Genomic DNA, 23,282 nt, shown 5'->3' on the forward strand with positions numbered 1-23,282 from the left:
AGTTGAAAGTTGAACAATTTTCCTTTTGTTGTCTTTTGTGTTAAGCAGAAGATTGGAACCCGATCGAGCAGCAGCGTCTCTTCCCTTTTCCCCGAATCCTTTTAAAATTCCCTCCCGAACCTCTTCCCTTAATACCCTACCCTCCCCCTGAACACATCTCACAGTACGGTTCAGGTAAGGCTGCCCTAACTACTGCATTTTCTTTGGAGTGAAGGACAGGGTTAACGGCGCCTGAACGAGTCTCAGGACCTAGGCCGCAACATTCAAAAGTGCGGAGTATCGTTACACATGCTAGTTTGCTAACATTGTGATCATTCTGATTTGATTAACGTTAGTTAGCCAGTTAACGTTTGATATTTTCCTTTTTAAACTAGTTAGTTAATGGTTTTAAAAACAACCTAACGAGAAAACATGCAGCTTGCACAATATTGATGTATCCACACTACTGTACCCAAGGTATGGATAGTTTCTCATTAATTGATTCATTTAGGTTTTTCAACTCTAACTAGTTTAGCTAGCTAGCCAATGTCACTGCTAGCCATACTGCTAGCTAGCTAACTCGTTGTCATTTCAAGTATGCACGTGAAGCTTTGGCATTTTATTTCCACTATAGCAAGCATTCTGATTTATATCCATAAAAACAATGCTAGCTAGCAAACGTTACTACTAGCTAGCTACTACAGTAACTTTGTTTTAAAGTGTTTTGTATTTTCCAAGGTGTAAATAAACGTAGGTAGCTAATGTTAGCAACTAAGTCTAGTTAGCGTCGCTACACAGGGCTGTTTCTTTCAGAGTTGTTTTACGTTAGCTAATTAATAGGCCGTTAACTAGCTAGCTACTATTATTATCTGAACCGGTACACTGCAATGTGAACGGAGTCAGTGAATCTTGGGTGTAGTTAATTAATCAAGTTAATCGACGTGATTCACTTACGAGATGGCATCATCAGACTGGTACTATATCCATCTCATCTGGTCAGCACATTCAGCTGCTAGTTTCTCTTTTCAGCTTAACACTCTATATAGAACAGTAGCTAGTTCTGGTTGTTGGTTGTCCTCTAACTTAACACTTGGCCATTTATCTCTCTGGTCCCTCTTGTCTTGCAGACCTGATACTTTTGACCAGAGACTCGACTTCTTGGCCAGTCTAGACTAAAGACACTACAGCAGCTATGGACACCAGTGTGGTTGAAGGAGGGCTCAATGTCACCCTTACCATTAGACTACTTATGCACGGAAAGGTGAGTGTGAACAGGAGATGGGTGATAGTGTTATGACCATTACACCATGGTTGTTCAATTCACAAAACTCATTCATTACTGTGAATAGTCAGCATAAACCTAATCTCTTGCCACTGTCTTTAGTCAGGCACCAGAGACTAGCATAAACCTTGCACACTACATTGGATAACTTGGATATAATGGGCAAAACTAATACAGACAGGTTTCTTTCAATCTTGAGTAAAGCTATTAAGTGAATATGAAAAACGGATGGATTAGTGACTGTTATTGCTTTTCTTGTCTGCAGGAGGTTGGAAGCATTATTGGCAAGGTGAGTGTGCCTTTTTCCTGATGTTTCTCACTGTGTTCGGCTTTGCGCTGATCAATCATGGCTGTGACTGTTGTGTAAACATCTAGCTGCGTTTAGCAGTGTAGGTATATTTACATACACTAGTGTTGCTCCCCATTGTATGGGTTGCACAAAAACACTCCATGGGAAGATAGAACTTAAATAATATCCATTTCAACTTACTGTGCTGGTGGGCACAGTTGGTCATTATGAGAGGGGGGATTTCAGACAAAATATTGAAAGTGATGTATTATTAAAAACACTTTCCAAACATGGGTCTGTTGTAGACTCACTTCCTCTCTGCTTACCTCGTGTCAAAATAAAAGTCCTGCACATGCGCCATATGTGGACAAAAAGTAATAACTTGCGGGGGACTTTTACTTTTATTGGGTCTACAACTGACCCAAGTTTGGAAAGTCGGTTTAATAATGCATTCTTTTAGATATTTTCTCAAATTCCCCCCGTCATAATCACCAACCGTCCTGCCCACCGGCCCAGTAAATTTGACTGTTTTTGTGCAACCCAATACAATCTGGAGAAACGGTAGTGAATGTAAATGCACCTGCCTTGCTAAAAGCAGCTAGTAAATATTGTGGTTCCTGTAATTTATCTGCAGAAAGGAGAGTCTGTGAAGAAGATGAGAGAGGAGGTGAGTTGTCTGTCATTGCATTGAGGCTGTATAGAAGTGTTGAAAGGAGTTTGAGAGAAGTAAACAATTCTATACATTTTCCATGTCTGATTCTGACTCGTGCTTCAGGGTTGACAGATTGCAATTTTAGAACCAAAATCAGTCTGGCACTGACAGCTTTAATGACTGAATTCCTAAATGCAATGAAATATATGGAGTCTTAATATTTTAGTATTGTAATAAAGAAACAAGTGACTTTGTCTTGTGCAGAGTGGTGCTCGTATCAACATCTCAGAGGGGAACTGCCCAGAGAGGATCATCACCCTGGCAGGCCCCACCACCGCCATCTTTAAAGCCTTCTCCATGATCATCGAGAAGCTGGAGGAGGTTTGAATGACTCCTAACTACAGATTTCAAACAGGCCATGTATAACTCCCGAGTGGTGCAGCAGTCTAAGGCACTGCATCTCAGTGCAAGAGGTGTCACTACAGACCCTGGTTTGAATCCAGGCTGTCTCGCATCTGGCTGTGTTTGGGAGTCCCATAGGGCGGCGCACAATTGGCCCAGCGTCGTCCGGGTTTGGCCCGGGGTAGGCCGTCATTGTAAATAAGAATTTGTTCTTAACTGGCTTGCCTAGCTAAATATTTTTTTTTTTTTTAAAATCTGACTGGAATTGTATTACAATGAAATTGTAAAGAAAATAGTTTTTATGCACCCATAACCACACAATTTTACAGTAAAAATACTAGTAGCAATTTCTGATTTTTCATAGTAAAGATCCTAAAACATCTATACGACCTAGATTCTAGGTCTTTGGACTGACGTCATCCTGACCAGTGTCTCCTGTTCTATTCCCCACAGGACATCAGCAGCTCAATGACTAACAGCACAGCCACCAGTAAACCGCCAGTTACCCTGCGCATCGTTGTGCCTGCCAGCCAGTGTGGCTCGCTCATCGGCAAGGGTGGCTGCAAGATCAAGGAAATCAGAGAGGTAAGTACAGTACAGCCACACAGGAGGCAGTCATCATCACAGCTGGGGGTTTCATGAGATATATTCTAAAGAGAAGTATTGACAATAGAAATTCATCCAAAAACCATTTTTGACCATTTGGCCAGTCAAGTTATGAATGGAAGATTATTGCCCAACACCTGTTGTTGAATACTATGATCCAACCTTTACTGACACCAGGGTTCTTTTCGCCTAAGAATAATGCATCTTTGGCACTGGGTCACCACATGAAATGTTAATGTTTATTCAAAGAACTAGCTATATTATTATTATTATGTAGTAGTATTATAATTGTCTGAAGATATTTTAAAGAGAACTGTATCTCTGTAGTCGACAGGAGCTCAGGTGCAGGTGGCAGGGGACATGCTGCCTAACTCCACGGAGCGTGCCATCACCATTGCAGGGACCCCCCAGCCCATCATCGAGTGTGTCAAGCAGATCTGTGTCGTCATGCTTGAGGTAGTAGTATGGGAACAATGGCGCACTACCCCTTATTTGTCTTAGATTGTCAGGAATGTTACTTAGCTTCCTGATTTGATAACCATTGTTTTTCTACATTTGAAGTGCCTGCAAAATAACTACTGTGTATGTTAGAGGTCGACCGATTATGATTTTTCAACGCCGATACCGATTATTGGAGGCCCAGAAAACGCCGATGCCGATTATTATTTTTATATCTTTTTATTATTATTATTATTATATATCTTATTTAATTTAAAAATATATATATATTTTTTATAATAATGACAATTACAAAAATACTGAAAGAACACTTATTTTACCTTAATATAATACATCAATAAAATCAATTTAGCCTCAAATAAATAATGAAACATGTTCAATTTGGTTTAAATAATGCAATAACAAAATGTTGGAGAAGAAAGTAAAAGTGCAATATGTGCCATGTAAAAAAGCTAACGTTTAAGTTCCTTGCTCAGAACATGAGAACATATGAAAGCTGGTGGTTCCAGCTTCAATATTCCCAGGTAAAAAGTTTTAGGTTGTAGTTATTATAGGAATTATAGGACTATTTCTCTCTATACGATTTGTATTTCATATACCTTTGACTATTGGATGTTCTTATAGGCACTTTAGTATAGGCACTTTAGTATTGCCAGTGTAACAGTATAGCTTCCGTCCCTCTTCTCACTCCTACCTGGGCTCGAACCAGGAACACATCGACAACAGCCACCCTCGAAGCAGCGTTACCCATGTAGAGGAAGGGGGAAAAACTACTCCAAGTCTCAGAGCGAGTGACGTTTGAAACGCTATTAGCGCGCACCCGGCTAACTAGCTAGCCATTTCACATCGGTTACACCAGCCTAATCTTGGGAGTTGACAGGCTTGAAGTCATAAACAGCGCAATGCATTGCGAAGGGCTGCTGGCAAACACACGAAGGTGCTGTTTGAATGAATGCTTACGAGCCTGCTGCTGCCTACCATTGCTCAGTCAGACTGCTCTATCAAATCATAGACTTAACATAATAACACACAGACATACGAGCCTTAGGTCATTTAATATGGTCGAATCCGGAAACTATCATCTCGAAAACAAAACGTTTTTCCTGTCAGTAAAATACGGAACCGTTCCGTATTTTATCTAACGGGTGGCATCCCTAAGTCTAAATATTCCTGTTACGTTGCACAACCTTCAATGTTATGTAATAATTCCGTAAAATTCTGGCAAATTAGTTTGCAACGAGCCAGGCGGCCCAAACTGTTGCATATACCCTGAGACTGCGTGCAATGAACGCAAAATGACACAATTTCACCTGGTTAATATTGCCTGCTAACCTGGATTTCTTTTAGCTAAATATGCAGTTTAAAAAATATATACTTCTGTGTATTGATTTTAAGAAAGGCATTGATGTTTATGGTTAGGTACAGTCGTGCAATGATTATGCTTTTTTCGCAAATGCGCTTTTGCTAAATCATCCCCCGTTTGGCGAAGTCGGCTGTCTTTGTTAGGAAGAAATAGTCTTCACAGTTCGTAACGAGCCAGGCGGCCCAAACTGTTGCATATACCCTGACTCTGCGTGCAATGAACGCAAAATGACACAATTTCACCTGGTTAATATTGCCTGCTAACCTGGATTTCTTTTAGCTAAATATGCAGTTTAAAAAATATATACTTCTGTGTATTGATTTTAAGAAAGGCATTGATGTTTATGGTTAGGTACAGTCGTGCAATGATTATGCTTTTTTCGCAAATGCGCTTTTGCTAAATCATCCCCCGTTTGGCGAAGTCGGCTGTCTTTGTTAGGAAGAAATAGTCTTCACAGTTCGTAACGAGCCAGGCGGCCCAAACTGCTGCATATACCCTGACTCTGTTTGCAAGAGAGGTGCCACAATTTCCCTAGTTAAAAGAAATTCATGTTAGCAGGCTATATTAACTAAATATGCAGGTTTAAAAATATATACTTGTGTATTGATTTTAAGAAAGGCATTGATGTTTATGGTTGGAGCAACGTGTACCTAAGCGATTATATGCAACGCAGGACAGGCTAGATAAACTAGTAATATCATCAACCATGTGCAGTTAACTAGTGATTATGATTGATAGTTTTTTTTATAAGATAAGTTTAATGCTAGCTAGCAACTTACCTTGGCTTCTTACTGCATTCGCGTAACAGGCAGACTCCTCGTGGAGTGCAATGTAAAGCAGGTGGTTAGAGCTTCTTTTTTTTTTAAATCTGCCAAATCGGCGTCTAAAAATAGATTTCCGATTGTTATGAAAACTTGAAATCGGCCCTAATTAATCGTCCGTTCCGATTAATCGGTCAACCTCTAGTGTATGTATAGTTTCCAGTTCCTAATAGTTGATTTGTTTCTCTCTCTCTTCAGTCTCCGCCTAAGGGTGTAACCATCCCTTACAGGCCCAAACCCTCAGGCTCTCCCGTTATCTTTGCAGGTGGTCAGGTAAATAAACCAACCTAATTAATCAACTAATTAGTCTGTAATTCATGTCAGTTGTTTGTTAATTAAGTTTTCCTTCTAAAGTGATAGCATTGTCATTTGTTTTAGGGAAGTTGAATACCACTGTATCTTTAGGTCTGTGTTACTACATTTAAGTAGCATTATTCTGCACTGTGCAGATGTCAGCACCATTGCCGATTGGCCAGCGTTTCAATGTTAGAAATCCCCTCCAGTAATTGTAGAGTAGCTGAGCTGACAGATGGGTTGAACGCCAGCTGGAGGGTGCATATGCGTGACCATATCATTGTTTTGTGTGTAATGTGTTCTTTGTGTGTGTATATACACAGTGCCTGTCTTAAGTATTCACCCCCTTTTGGATTCATTCACATTTTATTGTTACAAACTGGGATTAAAATTGATTTCATTGTCATGTTTTGTCAACGATCTACACAAAATACTCTGTCAAATGGAAGAAAAATGTATTTATTTGATTAATGAAAAATAAGACCCTAATAAACCATGATTAGATTAGTATTCACCCCCCTGAGTCAACAATGCATGTTAGAAACACTTTTGGCAGCAATTACAGCTGACTCTTCTTGAGTAAATACTTTGCACACCTGGATTTTGCAATATTTGCCTATTATTCTTTTCAAAAGTTGTCATTGTTGGGGATCATGGCTGGACAGCAATTTTCAAGTCTAGTCATATATTTTCAAGTAGATTTAAGTCAACTTGGCCACTCAAGAACATTTGCGGACTTCTTGATAAGCAACTCTAGTGTAGATTTGACCTTGTGTTGTAGGTTATTGTCCTGCTGAAAGGGGAGTTATTTTCCCAGTGTCTGGTGTAATGCAGACTGAACCATGTTTTCCTCTAGGATTTTGGCTGCGCTTAGCTCCTTCCCGGTTCTTTTTATCCTGAAACTCCCCAGTCTTTGCTGATGTCAAGCATACCCACAACACTGCAGTGACGTGTTGGATTTGGGCGGCAGGTAGGCTAGCGGTTAGTGTTGGGCTAGTAACGGAAAGATCGCCGACAAAAATGTGTGCCCTTGAGCAAGTTACTTAAGCCTAATTGATGTGTAATGATCATGCTGTTTAATCAGCTTCTTGATATGCCACACTCCAAGCAGGCTGTCATGTGCCTTTTACTGAGGAGTGGCTTCCGTCTGGCCACTCTACCATAAAGGCCTGATTGGTGGAGTGCTGCAGAGTTCTCTTTCTGGAAGGTTCCCCCGTCTCCACAGTGGCGCTCTGTCAGAGTGACCATTGGGTTCTTGGTAACTTCCCTGACCAAGGCCCTTCTCCCCTGATTTCTCATTTTTGCCGGGTGGCCAGCTCTAGGAAGAGTATTGGTGGTTCCAATCTTCTTCTGTTTAATAATGATGGAGGCAACTGTGTTCTTGAGGACCATCAATACTGCAGAAATGTTTTGGTGCCCTTCACCAGATCTGTGCCTTGACACAATCCTCTCTCTGAGCTCCACGGACAGTTCCTTCGACTTCATGGCTTGATTTTTTTCTCTGACATGCACTGTCAACTGTGGAACCTTATATAGACATGTCCAGTACATTTAATTTACCACAGGTGGACACCAATGGTTGTAGAAACATCTCAAGGCTGATCAATGGAAACAGGATGCACCTGAGCTCAATTTTGAATCTCATAGCAAAGGGTCAGAATACTGATGTAAATAAGGTATTAAAAAAGATATATATATATATTCTAAAACCCTGTTTTTGCTTTTTCATTATGTAGATTGCTGAGGGGGAAAAATATTATTTAATAAATTTTAAAATAAAGCTGTAACAATGTTGAAAAAGTCAAGGGGTCTGAATACTTTCCATATTTCACACAGGGTGAGTCCATGTAACTTATGTGATATGTTAAGCCAAATTGTACTCTTAAACTATACTGAAGAAAGATATAAATGCAACAATTTCATTTTTTATTTTTTACTGTGTTACAGTTCATGTAAGGAAATCAGTCAATTGAAATGAATGAATTGGGCCCTAATCTATGGATTTCTCATGACTGGGAATACAGATATGCATCTGTTAGTCACAGATGCCATAATAAAAAGGTAGGGGTGTGGATCAGAAACCAGCCAGTATCTTGTGACCACCATTTGCCTTATGCAGCTCAACACATCTCCTTCGCATAAAGTTGATACTTGCGACATGGGGCCGTGCATTATAATGCTGAAACGTGAGGTGATGGTTGCGGATGAATGGCATGACAATGCACCTCAGGATCTAGGCACGGTATCTGTGTGCCATCAATAAAATGCGGTTGTTGGTTGTCCGTAGCTTATGCCTGCCCATACCATAACCCCACTGCCACCATGGGGCACTCTGTTCACAACGATGACCTCAGCAAACCGCTCGCCCACAAGACGGCATACATGTGGTCTGCGGTTATGAGGCTGGTTGGACGTACTGCCAAATTCTCTAAATCGGCAGAGGCGGTAGAGAAATGAACAGTCAATTCTCTGGCAGCAGCTCTGGTGGACATTCATGCACTTAGCATGCCAATTGCACGGTCCCTCAGAACTTGCGACATCTGTGCTGTTGTGTGACAACTATACATTTTAGTGGCCTTTTATTGACTTCAGCACAAGGTGCATCTGTGTAATTATTGTGCCTTTTAATCAGTTTCTTGATTTGCCACACCTGTCAGGTTGATGGATAATCTTGGCAATGGAGAAATGCTCACTAACAAGAATGTAAAGAAATTTGTGAGCACCATTTGCAAGAAATAATATTTTTGTGTGAATGGAAAGTTTCTGGGATCTTTCATTCTTATGAAACATGGGATCAACACTACATGTTTCGTAGATATTTTAGTTCACTATCATTTAGAAATACCTAAATTACTATTTTAGTTATTCCATTTTTATTGAGAGAAAAAAAAAGGAATTCTTTTCACTTTAACATTATGGAATACTTTATGCAGATCAATGACTAATTACAATAAAACATTTTAAAGAAAATAAATCCATTGGGGTGACTACTTATGATGCGTGTTGATGTATGAATTACCCCATAGCATTTTTCTCATTCCAGACATCCAAGGTCATAGGTCCCCAGTGTACTATAGCCTGTGTATTTGCGTGTTTGTCTATACATTCACTTGGTGTGTATGCATGTGCATGCACTTTGTTTCTGTTTCCCTTGCGCCCTCCTAAGTGCTGTTCTCTCATTGCAGGCATATGCTGTCCAAGGACAGCACGCCATTCCACAGCCTGACGTAAGTGAAGGTCATTCTGTAAGTGAGCCCATATATCTACACATACAGTCAACCCTCCTGGGTAGCCATGGCATCCACCCTCTATTACATGCTGTACTTTTTGTCCCTCCCCCCAAAGCACCCAAGTTCCATTTTGTGTTTCAATTCATGCACTGCAATGACGCAATGCTAAGGCCTACTTGTAGTTCTAAACACAGTTGGTTGTTTCAATGACTATTTGTTGCCGTGTGTATTGTTTAGTTTCTCTGCACACCAATTATGTTTGATCTGAATTTAGGCTTTGACTCATTGGCTTGATTGTTTGTGATCCTATGCTAGTCTTCTACTGTCAATCAATCCATTGTGTTGAGTTGCTGCATGTATGGTAATTAGAAAAAAATTGACAGCACATAGTACTGTAAAGTAATTGCTCAGAAGCCCCGCATTCCGGCCTCCTGAATGGCGCAGTGGTTTAAGGCACTGCATCGCAGTGCTTGAGGTGTCACTACAGAACCGGGTTCGTTCACTGGCTGTGACCAGGAGTCCAATAGGGCGGTGCACAATTGGCCCAGTGTCGCCCGGGTTAGGGGAGGGTTTGGCCAGGGGGACTTTACTTGGTTCATCGCGTTCTAGCGACTCCTTGTAGTGACTCCTTGTGTACAGCTGGCTTTTCCAGGTTAAGCGGGTGGGTGTTAATGAGCGCGGTTTGGCAGGTCATGTTTCGGAGCACGCATGACTCGCCCTTCGATAATTGGATCACAATTGGGGAGAAAATAAAATAACCCCCCCATTCTCTGATATGTAGGATGCATGCTATTTCAGCCTATGGTATCGGCTGCCAATTGCCTAAATCGTTCCAGTATCAGACGATAATTTCATAGCCAATGTTTTCTGCAGATATTTCGTAGTGTTAAATCTTCGCCAATCATTTATCGGTGTTGACAGAATTTTCATTTTATTTTATTAGGGTCCCCATTAGCTGTTGCAAAAGCATCAGCTACTCTTCCTTTTGTCCACACAAAACATGATATAAATCAGAACGTTAATAGACAAGAACGGCATCAATTTAGAAAAGGCACATGTAGCCTACATTTTTTTTTTTTAATATTTTTTTATTTTACCTTTTTATTTAACTAGGTAAGTCAGTTAAGAACAAATTCTTATTTACAATGACGGCCCAGACAATGCTGGGCCAATTGTGCGCCGCCCCATGGGACTCCCAATCACGGCCGGATGTTATACAGCCTAGATTCGAACCAGGGACTAGTGACGCCTCTTGCACTGAGATGCAGTGCCTTAGACCGTGCGTGTGTGTGTAACTATTTACCTGTACTAGAATGCTTAAAAGGCTGCTAAAATTTGAAGTATCAGGGTTTTTTTGGCAAGGAAAATATCGGATATCGGCCAAAAAATTTCATATCGGTGCATCACTAACAGAAACCCAGCCTAAAACCCCAAACAGCAAACAAAGCAGATGTAGAAGCATGGTGGCTAGGAAAAGCACCCCTAAAAAGGCAGGAACCTAGGAAGGAACCTAGAGGAACCAGTCTCTGATGGGTGGGAAGTCCTCTTCTAGCTGTGCCGGGTAGAGATTAGAACAGTACATGGCCAAGATGTTCAAATGTTCATAGATGACCAGCAGGGTCAAATAATAACAATCACAGTAGTTGTGGAGCGTGCAACAGGTCAGCACCTCCGGAGTAAATGTCAGTTGGCTTTTCAAAGCCGATCATTGAGTTAGAGACAGCAGGTGTGGTAAAGAGAGAGAGAGTCGAAAACAGCAGGTCCGGGACAAGGTAGCACGTCCGGTGAACAGGTCAGGGTTCCATAGCCGCAGGCAGAACAGTTGAGACTGGAGCAGCAGTACGACCAGGTGGACTGCGGCATGGTCCTAGGGCTTAGGTCCTCTGAGAGAAGATTGAGAATTAGAGGGAACATACTTAAATTCACACAGGACACTGGATAAGACAGGAGAAATACTCCAGATATAACAGACTGACCCTAGCCTCCCGACACAAACTATTGCAGCATAATTACTGGAGACTGAGACCGGAGGGGTCGGGAGACACTGTGGCCCCGTCCGACTATACCCCCGGACAGGGCCAACCAGGCAGGATATAACCCCACCCACTTTGCCAAAGCACAGCCTCCACCACTAGAGGGATATCTTCAACCACCAACTTACTACCCTGAGACAAGGCAGAGTATAGCCCACGAAGATCTCCCCCACGGCACAAACCCGAGGGGGGCGCCAACCCTGACAGGAAGATCACGTCAGTGACTCAACCCACTCAAGTGATGCACCCCTCCTAGGGACAGCATGGATGAGCACCAGTAAGCCAGTGACTCAGCCCCCGTAATAGGGTTAGTGGCAGAGAATCCCAGTGGAGAGAGGGGAACTGGCCAGACAGCAAGGGTGGTTCGTCGCGCCAGTGCCTTTCTGTTCACCTTCACACCTCTGGGTCAGGCTACACTCAATCATAGGATCCTGAAGAGATGAGTCTTCAATAAAGAGCTCTATAGGAGAAAGCCCTGCCTCCAGCTGTTTGCTTAGAAATTCTAGGGACAATAAGGAGGCCTGCATCTTGTGACCGTAGGGGTAGGTATGTACGGCAAGACCAAATCGGAAAGATGGATAGGAGCAAGCCCATGTAATGCTTTGTAGGTTAGCAGTAAAATCTTGAAATCAGCCCTAGCCTTAACAGGAAGCCAGTGTAGAGAGGCTAGCACTGGAGTAATATGATCACATTTTTTGCTTCTACTCAATTTAATTTAGTGCTTTATCCGGGTAGCCGGAAAGTAGAGCGTTGCAGTAGTCTAATTTAGAAGTGACAAAAGCATGGATTCATTTTTCTGCATATTTTTTGGACAGAAAGTTTCTGATTTTTGCAATGTTACGTAGATGGAAAAAAGCTGTCCTTGATATGTTCATCAAAAGCAAGATCAGGGTCCCGACTAATGCCGAGGTCCTTTACAGTTTTGTTTGTGAGGACTGTACAACCATCAAGATTGTCAGATCCAACAGAAGATTTCTTTGTTTCTTGGGACATAGAACTAGCATCTCTGTTTTGTCTGAGTTTAAAAGTAAAACATTTGCTGCCTTCCACTTCCTTATGTCTGAAACACAGGATACCAGGGAGGGCAATTTTGGGGCTTCACCATGTTTCATCGAAATGTGCAGCTGTGTCGTCCTCATAGTAGTGAAAGTTAACATTGTTTCTGAATGACACCACCAAGAGGTAAAATATATATACACTGCTCAAAAAAATAAAGGGAATACTAAAATGACACATCCTAGATCTGAATGAATGAAATAATCTTATTAAATACTTTTTTCTTTACATAGTTGAATGTGCTGACAACAAAATCACACACAAATAATCAATGGAAATCCAATTGATCAACCCATGGAGGTCTGGATTTGGAGTCGCACTCAAAATTAAAGTGGAAAACCACACTACAGACTGATCCAACTTTGATGTAATGTCCTTAAAACAAGTCAAAATGAGGCTCAGTAGTGTGTGTGGCCTCCACGCGCCTGTATGACCTCCCTACAACGCCTGGGCATGCTCCTGATGAGGTGGCGGATGGTCTCCTGAGGGATCTCCTCCCAGACCTGGACTAAAGCATCCGCCAACTCCTGGACAGTCTGTGATGCAACGTGGCATTGGTGGATGGAGCGAGACATGATGTCTCAGATGTGCTCAATTGGATTCAGGTCTGGGGAACGGGCGGGCCAGTCCATAGCATCAATGCCTTCCTCTTGCAGGAACTGCTGACACACTCCAGCCACATGAGGTCTAGCATTGTCTTGCATTAGGAGGAACCCAGGGCCAACCGCACCAGCATATGGTCTCACAAGGGGTCTGAGGATCTCATCTCGGTACTAATGGCAGTCAGGCTACCTCTGGCGAGCACATGGAGGGCTGTGCGGCCCCCCAAAGAAATGCCACCCCACACCATGACTGACCCACCGCCAAACCGGTCATGCTGGAGGATGTTGCAGGCAGCAGAACGTTCTCCACGGCGTCTCCAGACTCTGTCACGTCTGTCAAATGTGGTCAGTGTGAACCTGCTTTCATCTGTGAAGAGCACAGGGCGCCAGTGGCGAATTTGCCAATCTTGGTGTTCTCTGGCAAATGCCAAATGTCCTGCACGGTGTTGGGCTGTAAGCACAACCCCAACCTGTGGACGTCGGGCCCTCATACCACCCTCATGGAGTCTGTTTCTGACCGTTTGAGCAGACACATGCACATTTGTGGCCTGCTGGAGGTCATTTTGCAGGGCTCTGGCAGTGCTCCTCCTGCTCCTCCTTGCATAAAGGCGGAGGTAGCGGTCCTGCTGCTGGGTTGTTGCCCTCCTACGGCCTCCTCCGCGTCTCCTGATGTACTGGCCTGTCTCCTGGTAGCGCCTCCATGCTCTGGACACTACGCTGACAGACACAGCAAACCTTCTTGCCACAGCTCGCATTGATGTGCCATCCTGGATGAGCTGCACTACCTGAGCCACTTGTGTGGGTTGTAGACTCCGTCTCAAGCTACCACTAGAGTGAAAGCACCGCCAGCATTCAAAAGTGACCAAAACATCAGCCAGGAAGCATAGGAACTGAGAAGTGGTTTGTGGTCCCCACCTGCAGAACTACTCTTTTATTGGGGGTGTCTTGCTAATTGCCTATTTCCACCTGTTGTCTATTCCATTTGCACAATAGCATGTGAAATTTATTGTCAATCAGTGTTGCTTCCTAAGTGGACAGTTTGATTTCACAGAAGTGTGATTGACTTGGAGTTACATTGTGTTGTTTAAGTGTTCCCTTTATTTTTTTTGAGCAGTGTATGTAGTGAAAACAAGAGGTCCTAAAATGGAACCTTGAGGAACACTGACATTTTACAGTTGATTTGTCAGAGGACAAACCATCCACAGAGACAAACTGATATCTTTCCGACAGATAAAATCTAAACCAGGCCAGATCTTGTCCTTGTAGAACAATATCCAAAAGATTGCACTTGCTTTTGATACTGTCTCAGTACTATGATGGGGTCTAAAACCAGACTGAAGTGTTTCGTATACATTCTTAGTCTTGAGAGCAATGGGAGATTTGAAATAAGCTGACATTTTTGTACATTTTCTTTTTAGTCTTAAGTTTTTTTAGTTTTTTTTTCTGGATCAAGGTTTGGCTTTTTCAAGAGGTTTTATTACTGCCACTTTTAGTGAGTTTGGTACACATCCGGTGGATAGGGAGCTGTTTTATGTTCAACATATGAGGGCCAAGAACAGGGAGCAGCTATTTCATTAGTTTAGTTGGAATAGGGTCCGGTATGCAGCTTGAAGGTTTAGAGGCCATGACTATTTTCACCAATGTGTCAAGAGATATAGTATTAAGAAACTTGAGTGTCTCCCTTGATCCTCGGTCCTGGCAGTGTTGTGCAGACTCCGGACAACTGAGCTTTGGAGAAATATGCAGATTTGAAGAGGAATACGTAATTTGCTTTCAAATGATCATGAACTTTTTCGTCAAAGTTCATGAATTTATCACTGCTGAAGTGAAAGCCATCCTCTCTTGGGGAATGCTGCTTTTTAGTTAGCTTTGCAACAGTATCAAAAATAAATGTATGATTTCTTATTCTCCTAAATTAAGTTGGAAAAATAAGATGATCGAGCAGCAGTGAGGGCTCTTCGATACGGTGCTGTCTTTCCAATCTAATCGGAAGACTTACAGTTTGGTGTAGCGCCATTTCAGTTCCAATTTTCTGGAAGCTTGCTTCAGGGCTCGGGTATTTTCTGTATACCGGGGAGCTACTTTCTTATGACAAATGTTTTTAGGGGTGCTACTGCATCTAGAGTATTACGCAAGGTTAAATTAAGTTCCTCAGATGGTTAACCAATTGTTGTACTCTGACGTAGGTGGGGGGAGTCTGGAAGGTCATCTAGGAATCTTTGGGTTGTCCGAGATTTTATAGCACGGCTTTTGATGATCCTTGGTTGGGGTCTGAGCAGATTATTTGTTGTGATTGCAAACGTAATAAATTGGTGGTCCGATAGTCTAGGATTAGGAGGAAAAACATTTAGATCCACAACATTTATTCCACGGGACAAAACTAGGTCCAGAATATGACTGGCAGTGAGTACGTCCGGAGACATGTTGGACAAAACCCACGTAGTCGATGATGGCTCCGAAAGCCTTTTGGAGTGGGTCTGTGGACTTTTCCATGTGAATATTAATATTCACATTTTTGGTGAGTTTATCTGCCATGACTACAAGATCCGATAGGAACTCAGTGAGGAACGCTGTATACGGCCCAGGAGGCCTGTAAACTGTAGCTATAAAAAGTGATTGAGTAGGCTGCATAGATTTCATGACTAGAAGCTCAAAAGACCAAAACGTGGTCATTTTTTTGATGTTGTGTGAATTGAAATTTGGAATTGTAAATGTTAGCAACACCTCTGCCTTTGCGGGAGATATGGTCACTCGTGTAACCAGGAGAAGAGGCCTCATTTAACACAGTAAATTCATCAGGCTTAAGCCATGTTTCAGTCAGGCCAATCACATCAAGATTATGATCAGTGATTAGTTCATTGACTATATCTGCCTTGGAAGTGAGGGATCTAACATTATGTACCTTCCGAGTTCAACAGGAAGTGACGTCAATATGCGGGCTATATACAGTGCATTCAGAAAGTATTCAGACCCCTTCACTTTTTCCACATTTTATGTTACAGCCTTATTCCAAAATGGATTCAAGTTGTTTCCCCTCATCAATCTACACACTACCCCATGTATAAAAAAATAATTATGAAATACTACATTTACATAAGTATTCAGACCCTTTACTCAGTACTTTGTTGAAGCACCTTTTGGCAGTGATTACTGCCTCGAGTCTTGGGTATGACCCTACAAGCTTGGCACACCTGTATTTGGGGAGTTTCTCACATTATTCTCTGCAGATCCTCTAAAACTCTCAGGTTGGATGGGGAGCATCACTGCACAGCTTTTCAGGTCTCTCCATAGATGTTAGGTTGCGTCAAAGTCCGGGCTCTGGCTGGGCCACTCGAGGACATTGCGACTTATCCCGAAGCCACTCCTGCGTTGTCTTAGCTATGGTTGGGTTGTTTGTCCTGTTGGAAGGTGAACCTTTGCCCCAGTCTGATGTCCTGATCGCTCTGGAGCAGGTTTTCATCATGGATCGCTCTGTACTTTGCTCCGTTCATCTTTCTCTCGATCTTGACTGATCTCCCAGTCCCTGCTGCTGGAAAAACATCCCCACAGCATGATGCTGCCACCACCATGCTTCACCGTAGGGATGGTGCCAAGTTTCCTCCAGAGGTGACGCTTGGCATTCAGTTCAATCTTGGTTTCATCAGACCAGAGAATCTTGTTTCTCATGGTCGGAGACTCCTTTTGGCAAACTACAAGCGTGCTGTCATGCGCCTTTTACTGAGGAGTGGCTTCCGTCTGGCCACTCTACCATAAAGGGCTGCTTTGGTGGAGTGCTGTGGAGATGGTTGTCCTTCTGGAAGGTTCGCCCATCTCCACAGAGGAACTCTGTCAGTGACCACCGATTTCTCAGTTTGGCCGGGCGGCCCGCTCTAGGAAGAGTCTTGGCAGTTCCAAACTTATTCCATTTAAAAATGGAGTCCGCCGTGTTCTTGGACACATGCTGCAGACATTTTTTTGGTACCTTTCCCCAGATCTGTGCCTTGACACAATCCTGTCTCGGAACTCAACAGACAATTCCTTCGACCTCATGGCTTGGTTTTTGCTCTGACATGCACTGTCAACTGTGGGACCTCATTTAGACGTGTGTGTGTGTGTGTGTGTGTGCCTTTCCAAATCATGTCCAATCAATTTAAATTACCACAGGTGGACTCCAAGTTGTAGAAAACAGGATGCACCTGAGCTCAATTTCGAGTCTCATAGCAAAGGCTTCTGTTTTAAAATGTATAATTTTGCAAATATTTCTAAAAACCTGTTTTCACTTTGTCATTATGGGTTATTTAGAATAAGGCTGTAACGTAAGAAAATGTGGAGTCTGAATACTTTCTGAATGCACTGTATGTGTATCCCTGTGCGTGTGTTCTCACTCACAGGCCAGTCTATTTGGTACACACATCTAGTACCGGGTTGGACCCCCCCCCTTTGCCCTCAGAACAGCCTGAATTCTTTGGGGCATTCTAAAAGGTGTCAGACACGTTCCACAGGGATTTTGTATGTTCCAAGATGCTCCATTGGCTTGAGGTCTGGGGACTGTGCAGGCCACTTAAGTAAACTGAACTCACTTTCATATTCCAGGCAAAGTTTTTCCACTCCTCATTTGTCCAGTGTTGGTGATCGCGTGCCCACTGGAGCCGCTTCTTCTTGTTTTTAGCTGATAGGAGTGGAACCCGGTGTGATCGTCTGCTGCAACAGCCCGTCCGTGACATGGATAGACTAGTTATGCATTCCGAGATGCCGTTCTGCACACCACTTGTACTGCGCCGTTATTTGTCTGTTTGTGAGCCACCTGTTAGCTTGCAGAGTTCTTGCCATTCTCCTTCGACCCGTCTCATCAACAAGCTGTTTTCGCTCGGGGGACTGACGCTGACGGGATGTTTGTTTGTCACACCATTCTCGGTAAACCCTAGACACTGTCGTATGTGAAAAGACACGTGATTCATTCACTGTCTGTAGGTGCGATACATTTTTGTGAACTGGGTTGTGTGTGTGTGTGTGTGTGTGTGTGTACAGTACCAGTCAAGTTTGGACACGCCTACTCATTCAAGGGTTTTCTTTATTTTTACTTTTTTCTACATTGTAGAATAATTGTGAAGACATCAAAATGATTAAATAACAAATGGAACCATGTAGTAACCAAAAAAAGTGTTAAGCAAATCAAATTATATTTTAGATTCTTCGAAGTAGCCACCCTTTGCATTGATGACAGCTTTGCACACGCTTGGCATTCTCTCAAACTGCTTTTCCAACAGTCTTGAAGGAGCTCCCACATATACTGAGCACTTATTGGCTCCTTTCCCTTCACTCTGCGGTCCAACTTATCCCAGACCATCTCAATTGGGTTGAGGTCGGGTGATTGTGGAGGCCAGGTCATCGGATGCAGTACTCCATCACTCTCCTTGGTCAAATAGCCCTCACACAGCCTGGAGGTGTATTGGGTCATTTGTCCTGTTGAAAAACAAATGAAAGGCCAAACCAGATGGGATGGCATATTGTTGCAGAATGCTGTGGTAGCCATGCTGGTTAAGTGTGCCTTGAATTCTAAATAAATCAGACAGTGCTTTGCTGGTGACACTGGTGACACTATCACACCACCTCCATGCTTCAGTGGGAACCACACATGCGGAGATCATCCGTTCACCTACTCTGCATCTCAGAAAGACACGTCGGTTGGAACCAATAATCTCAGATTGCCACCGGTCTAATGTCCATTGCTTGTGTTTCTTGGCCCAAGCAAGTCTCTTATTCTTATTGGTGTCCTTTTTAGTAGTGGTTTCTTTGCAGTATATCGACCATGTCCTGGTTCACGCAGTCTCCTCTGAACAGTTGATGTATTTATTATGGATCCCCATTAACTAAGGCAGCAGTTACTCTTCCTGGGGTCTAGCAAAATTAAGGCAGTTAAATGTTGATGTCTGTTAATTGAACTGAGATTTATTTGGGCTACAATTTCTGAGGTGTAGATAACTCAAATGAACTTCCTCTGCAGCAGAGGTCACTGGGTCTTCCTTTCCTCTGGCAGTCCTCATGAGAGCCAGTTTCAGCATAGCGCTTGATGGTTTTTGCGACTGCACTTGAAGAAACTTTCAACGTTCCTGAAATTTTCCAGATTGACTGACCATGTCTTAATGTAATGATGGACTGTCGTTTCTCTTTGCTTATTTTGAGCTGTTCTTGCCATTATATGGACTTAGCCCTATTTGGTAAAATACATTTACATTACATTTTTGTCATTTAGCAGACGCTCTTATCCAGAGCGACTTACAGTAGTGAATGCATACATTTCATACATGGCCCCCCGTGGGAATCGAAACCACAACCCTGGCATTGCAAACACCATGCTCTACCAACTGAGCTACAGACCATCTTCTGTATACCACCCCTACCTTGTCATAACAACTGATTGGCTCAAACGCTTTAAGAAGGAATGAAATTCCACAAATTAGGTTTTAACAAGGCACACCTGTTAATTCAAATGCTTTCCAGGTGACCACCTCATGAAGCTGGTTGAGGGAATGTCAAGAGTGTGCAAAGCTGTCATCAATGCGGATACTTTGAAGAATCTAAAATATATATTTTGATTTAACACTTTTGGTTACTACATGATTCCATATGATATTTCATAGTTTTGATGTATTCACTATTATTCTACAATGTAGAAAATAGTACAAATAAAAACCTGTGTGTGTGTGTGTACAATCCTTTGACTGGTACTGTATATATAATTGTGTTGATCATAGCCCTCTGTCTCCTTTCATTTTCCCCTCTTCATCTCTTTCCATCTCTCGCTCTTCCTCTCCACCTTTCCATCTTTCTCCACAGCTTACCAAACTCCACCAGCTGGCCATGCAGCAGAGCCCTTTCCCCATCGCTCCCAACAACCAGGGTTTCCAAGGTAGGTCACAGAGGAAGGATGGAGACAGGAAGCATTTGATTGACATGTTATTTGTTTATACGGTGCAAAGTTTGCTTTGTAGGTACTGAGTGTTTTTCTCTCTAGCTGGGATGGATTCTTCTGCACAAACTAGTTCCCATGAGCTGACCATTCCAAACGATGTAAGTGTCCCAGTCCACCCTTGAATTCTCTCACCTGTTCTCGTTACTTCAGCTGAAGTTTCATGTAAATAATTCAGCCATTTGGTTAGTCTAATTGTCTAATATACTTGTCTGATCTGTGTTTTTAGCAGAAACATGTTTAAATCCAACTTCCATTTACAGTGCGTTCGGGAAGTAGTCAGACCCTTTTGACTTTTTCCATATTTTGTTACAGCCTTATTTTAAGATGGATTAAATAAAAAATTTTCCTCAATCTACACTCAATACCCCATAATGATGAAGAGAGAACCAGGTTTTTAGAAATGTTGGCAAATTCATTAAAAAGAAAAAACATACCATATTTACATAAGTATTCGGACCCATTGCTATGAGACTCGAAATTGAGCTCAGGTGCATCCTGTTCCATTGATCATCTTTGATGTTTCTACGACTTGATTGGAGTCCATCTGTGGCAAATTAAATTGATTGGACATGATTTGGAAAGGCACACACCTGTCTATATAATGTCCTACAGTTGACAGTGTATGTCAGAGCAAAAACCAAGCCATGAGGTCTAAGGAATTGTCCGTAGAGCTCTGAGACAGGATTGTGTCGAAGCACAGATCTGGGGAAAGGTACCAAAAAATGTCTGCAGCATTGAATGTCCCCAAGGACACAATGGCCTCCATCATTCTTAAATGGAAGAAGTTTGGAACCACCAAGAACCCGATGGTCACTCTGACAGAGCTCCAGAGTTCCTCTGTGGAGATGGGAGAACAGCCATCTCTGCAGCACTCCACCAATCAGGCCTTTTTATGTTTGAGTGGCCAGACAGAAGCCACACTTCAGTAAAAGGCACATGATGGCCTGCTTGGAGTTTGCCAAAAGGCACCTAAGGACTCTGACCATGAGAAACAAGATTCTCTGGTCTGATGAAATCAAGATTGAACTCTTTGGCCGACCTGCCAAGCGTCACTTCTGGAGGAAACCTAGCACCATTCCTATGGTGAAGCACGGTGGTGGCAGCATCATGCTGTGGGGATGTTTTTCACCGGCATGGACTAGGAGACTAGTCAGGATCGAAGCAAAGATGAATGATGCAAAGTACAGAGATCCTTGATGAAAACCTTCTCAGGACCTCAGACTGGGGCAAAGGTTCACCTTCCAACAGGACAACAACTCTAAGCACACAGCCAAGACAACGCAGGAATGGCTTCGGGACAAGTCTCTGAATGTCCTTAAGTGGTCCAGGCTTGAACCCGATCTAACATTTCTGGAGAGACCAGAAATGGGTGTGCAGTGACGCTCCCCATCCAACCTGACAGAGCTTGAGAGGATCTGCAGAGAAGAATGGGATAAACTCTGCAAATACAGGTGTGCCAAGCTTGAAGCGTTATACCCAAGAAGACTAGAGGCAGTAATTGCTGCCAAAGGTGGTTCAACAAAGTACTGAGTAAAGGGTCTGAATACCTATGTACATGTGATATTTCCGTGTTTTATTTAAAAAAAATACATTTGCAAGAATTTCTAAAAACCTGTTTTTTCTTGTGAGTGTGTGTGGATCGATGAGAAAATAGAATATGTTTTTAACATAACAAAATGTGGATAAGGTCAAGGGTTCTGAATACTTTCCGAATGCACTGCATCTCTTGAAGTGGTTGAAATGTCTTGTATTCTCTGACTCGTTCTCTCTTCCCTTCCTTGCCTCAGTTGATTGGCTGCATCATTGGCCGTCAGGGGGCTAAGATCAATGAGATCCGTCAGATGTCTGGGGCTCAGATCAAGATCGCCAACCAAGTGGAGGGCTCCTCTGACAGGCAGGTTACCATCACCGGCTCCCCTGCCGGCATCAGCCTGGCTGAGTACCTGATCAACGCCAGGTAAGGGACAACACACTGGAACTACTGATATGTCATGGTTCAGAATAAGAGGACTAGACTAGCATGACGGAAATCAAAGCAGTTTGTATACAAACGGTAGTTTGTTTTGATTCACCTCTTGTTTGTTGTGTTGCTGTAGGCTGTCCTCTGAAGCTACTGGACTGGCAGCCAACTGACACGGAGGATCTTCATCAGCACCTGACGTAACCCCCCCCCCTGCTTTTTTTACAGAGTCCCTCACTGAAGTTAATGCAAAAACCAAGTATTCTCAACTTACTGTTTTCTCTTTTCCTTTGGTTAAACACCTACATACTCAGTTGTAATTACATCAATGTATTTTATTTATTTATGTTTTTAAATTCCCTTTGCAAATAGTTATTTTGAAAGATATTTTGTTTTTGGTAATTTTTTTGGTGTTTTTCTGTTTTGAAATGGGAAAAATCTGAAAAGGCATATTTTGTCAGACTTTTCTTACAAAATGTTTTTTTTTTTAAAGACCCAATAATAACATACTAGATGGACTGTTTTTTTTTTCCTCCCTGCATTTGATTAATTTTTATCTGTATTTATTTTTTATTTAATACACACCAGTCCTCGTGTTAGAATTCACTGATATTTGACATTCTTTAAAGCTGAACTTCCAGAACGAGGCATTGTGGGCAATGGGTATACGTGGGGTGTAAATGATGTACTCTTTAAAAAAAAAAAATGTAATGAAAGACTGTCAGAAAATAATTGAAACGTCTCTCTAAAGTGGGACTATGAAGAGAATTTTAAACTGAATTCTGTGTCACCTCTTATTTGCTGTATAATTATTTTGTCATTCCTGTTTCCATCCTCTTTTTTTTTTTTTTTTTTATCTGGACATTTGAGTGTTGTTGTGTATTGGATTCTGATAGGGTTGGGTGGGTGGGGCATGGTAACCCGGAGACAACGGGCCAGAGGAATGGATTTCTTTTCTCAGAAATTACTAAAATAATAATGATAATAACATTGGAATATTTGTTTTAAATAGAGAAAATATTTTTTTTAACTGCTGGGGTGGGGGCTAGGGGCAAAACTCCCCAAAAGACTTGTGGGTCTTTATATGATCAGACTTGAGGTATTAATTTAAAACAACTAGATGGAAGATTATATAACTAACACTAGTTTCCTCCTTTGCCTGGGTCAGATTTTATTTTGTATTATTCTTTGCAGGATGAAGAAACATGTTTTTGTGCACGTTTTCAAACTATTGTAGATTTGGGTGCAACTGAATTGTTGAACTTAAATACAGAAATAAAAATATGTCAAACGCTTAAACTA

At 42.3% G+C, this 23,282-nt stretch overlaps 1 protein-coding gene across 5 annotated transcripts; it reads left to right on the plus strand.

The window, feature by feature from the left end:
- The first annotated feature begins 11 nt into the window (after window positions 1-11).
- LOC115168348 (poly(rC)-binding protein 2) lies at window positions 12-23,282 on the plus strand. Of its 5 annotated transcripts, none has more exons than XM_029723513.1 (13): window positions 12-174; window positions 1,107-1,240; window positions 1,527-1,550; window positions 2,185-2,217; window positions 2,467-2,583; window positions 3,058-3,189; window positions 3,538-3,669; window positions 6,052-6,126; window positions 9,333-9,392; window positions 19,885-19,957; window positions 20,063-20,118; window positions 21,808-21,977; window positions 22,117-23,282. In XM_029723513.1, exons 2-13 carry the CDS (start codon window positions 1,172-1,174, stop codon window positions 22,151-22,153), a joined length of 978 nt encoding a protein of 325 aa, XP_029579373.1. In that variant the 5' UTR covers window positions 12-174; window positions 1,107-1,171; the 3' UTR covers window positions 22,154-23,282. The 5 variants fall into 5 exon arrangements, with proteins under 5 accessions (XP_029579373.1, XP_029579376.1, XP_029579375.1 ...); XM_029723516.1 differs by having other exon boundaries at window positions 9,333-9,374; XM_029723515.1 differs by having other exon boundaries at window positions 3,538-3,666.

The sequence above is a fragment of the Salmo trutta genome, chromosome 30 (genome assembly GCF_901001165.1).
Source record: "Salmo trutta chromosome 30, fSalTru1.1, whole genome shotgun sequence".
NCBI lineage: Eukaryota > Metazoa > Chordata > Actinopteri > Salmoniformes > Salmonidae > Salmo > Salmo trutta.

Bases quoted from the DNA above. Each gene is read 5' to 3' on its own strand.
- LOC115168348 (XM_029723513.1), top strand. From the start codon at position 1,172: ATGGACACCAGTGTGGTTGAAGGAGGGCTCAATGTCACCCTTACCATT. The intron at 2,584-3,057 runs GTTTGAATGACT...TATTCCCCACAG, and splicing joins TCATCGAGAAGCTGGAGGAG to GACATCAGCAGCTCAATGAC. The intron at 19,958-20,062 runs GTAGGTCACAGA...TTTTCTCTCTAG, and splicing joins CAACAACCAGGGTTTCCAAG to CTGGGATGGATTCTTCTGCA.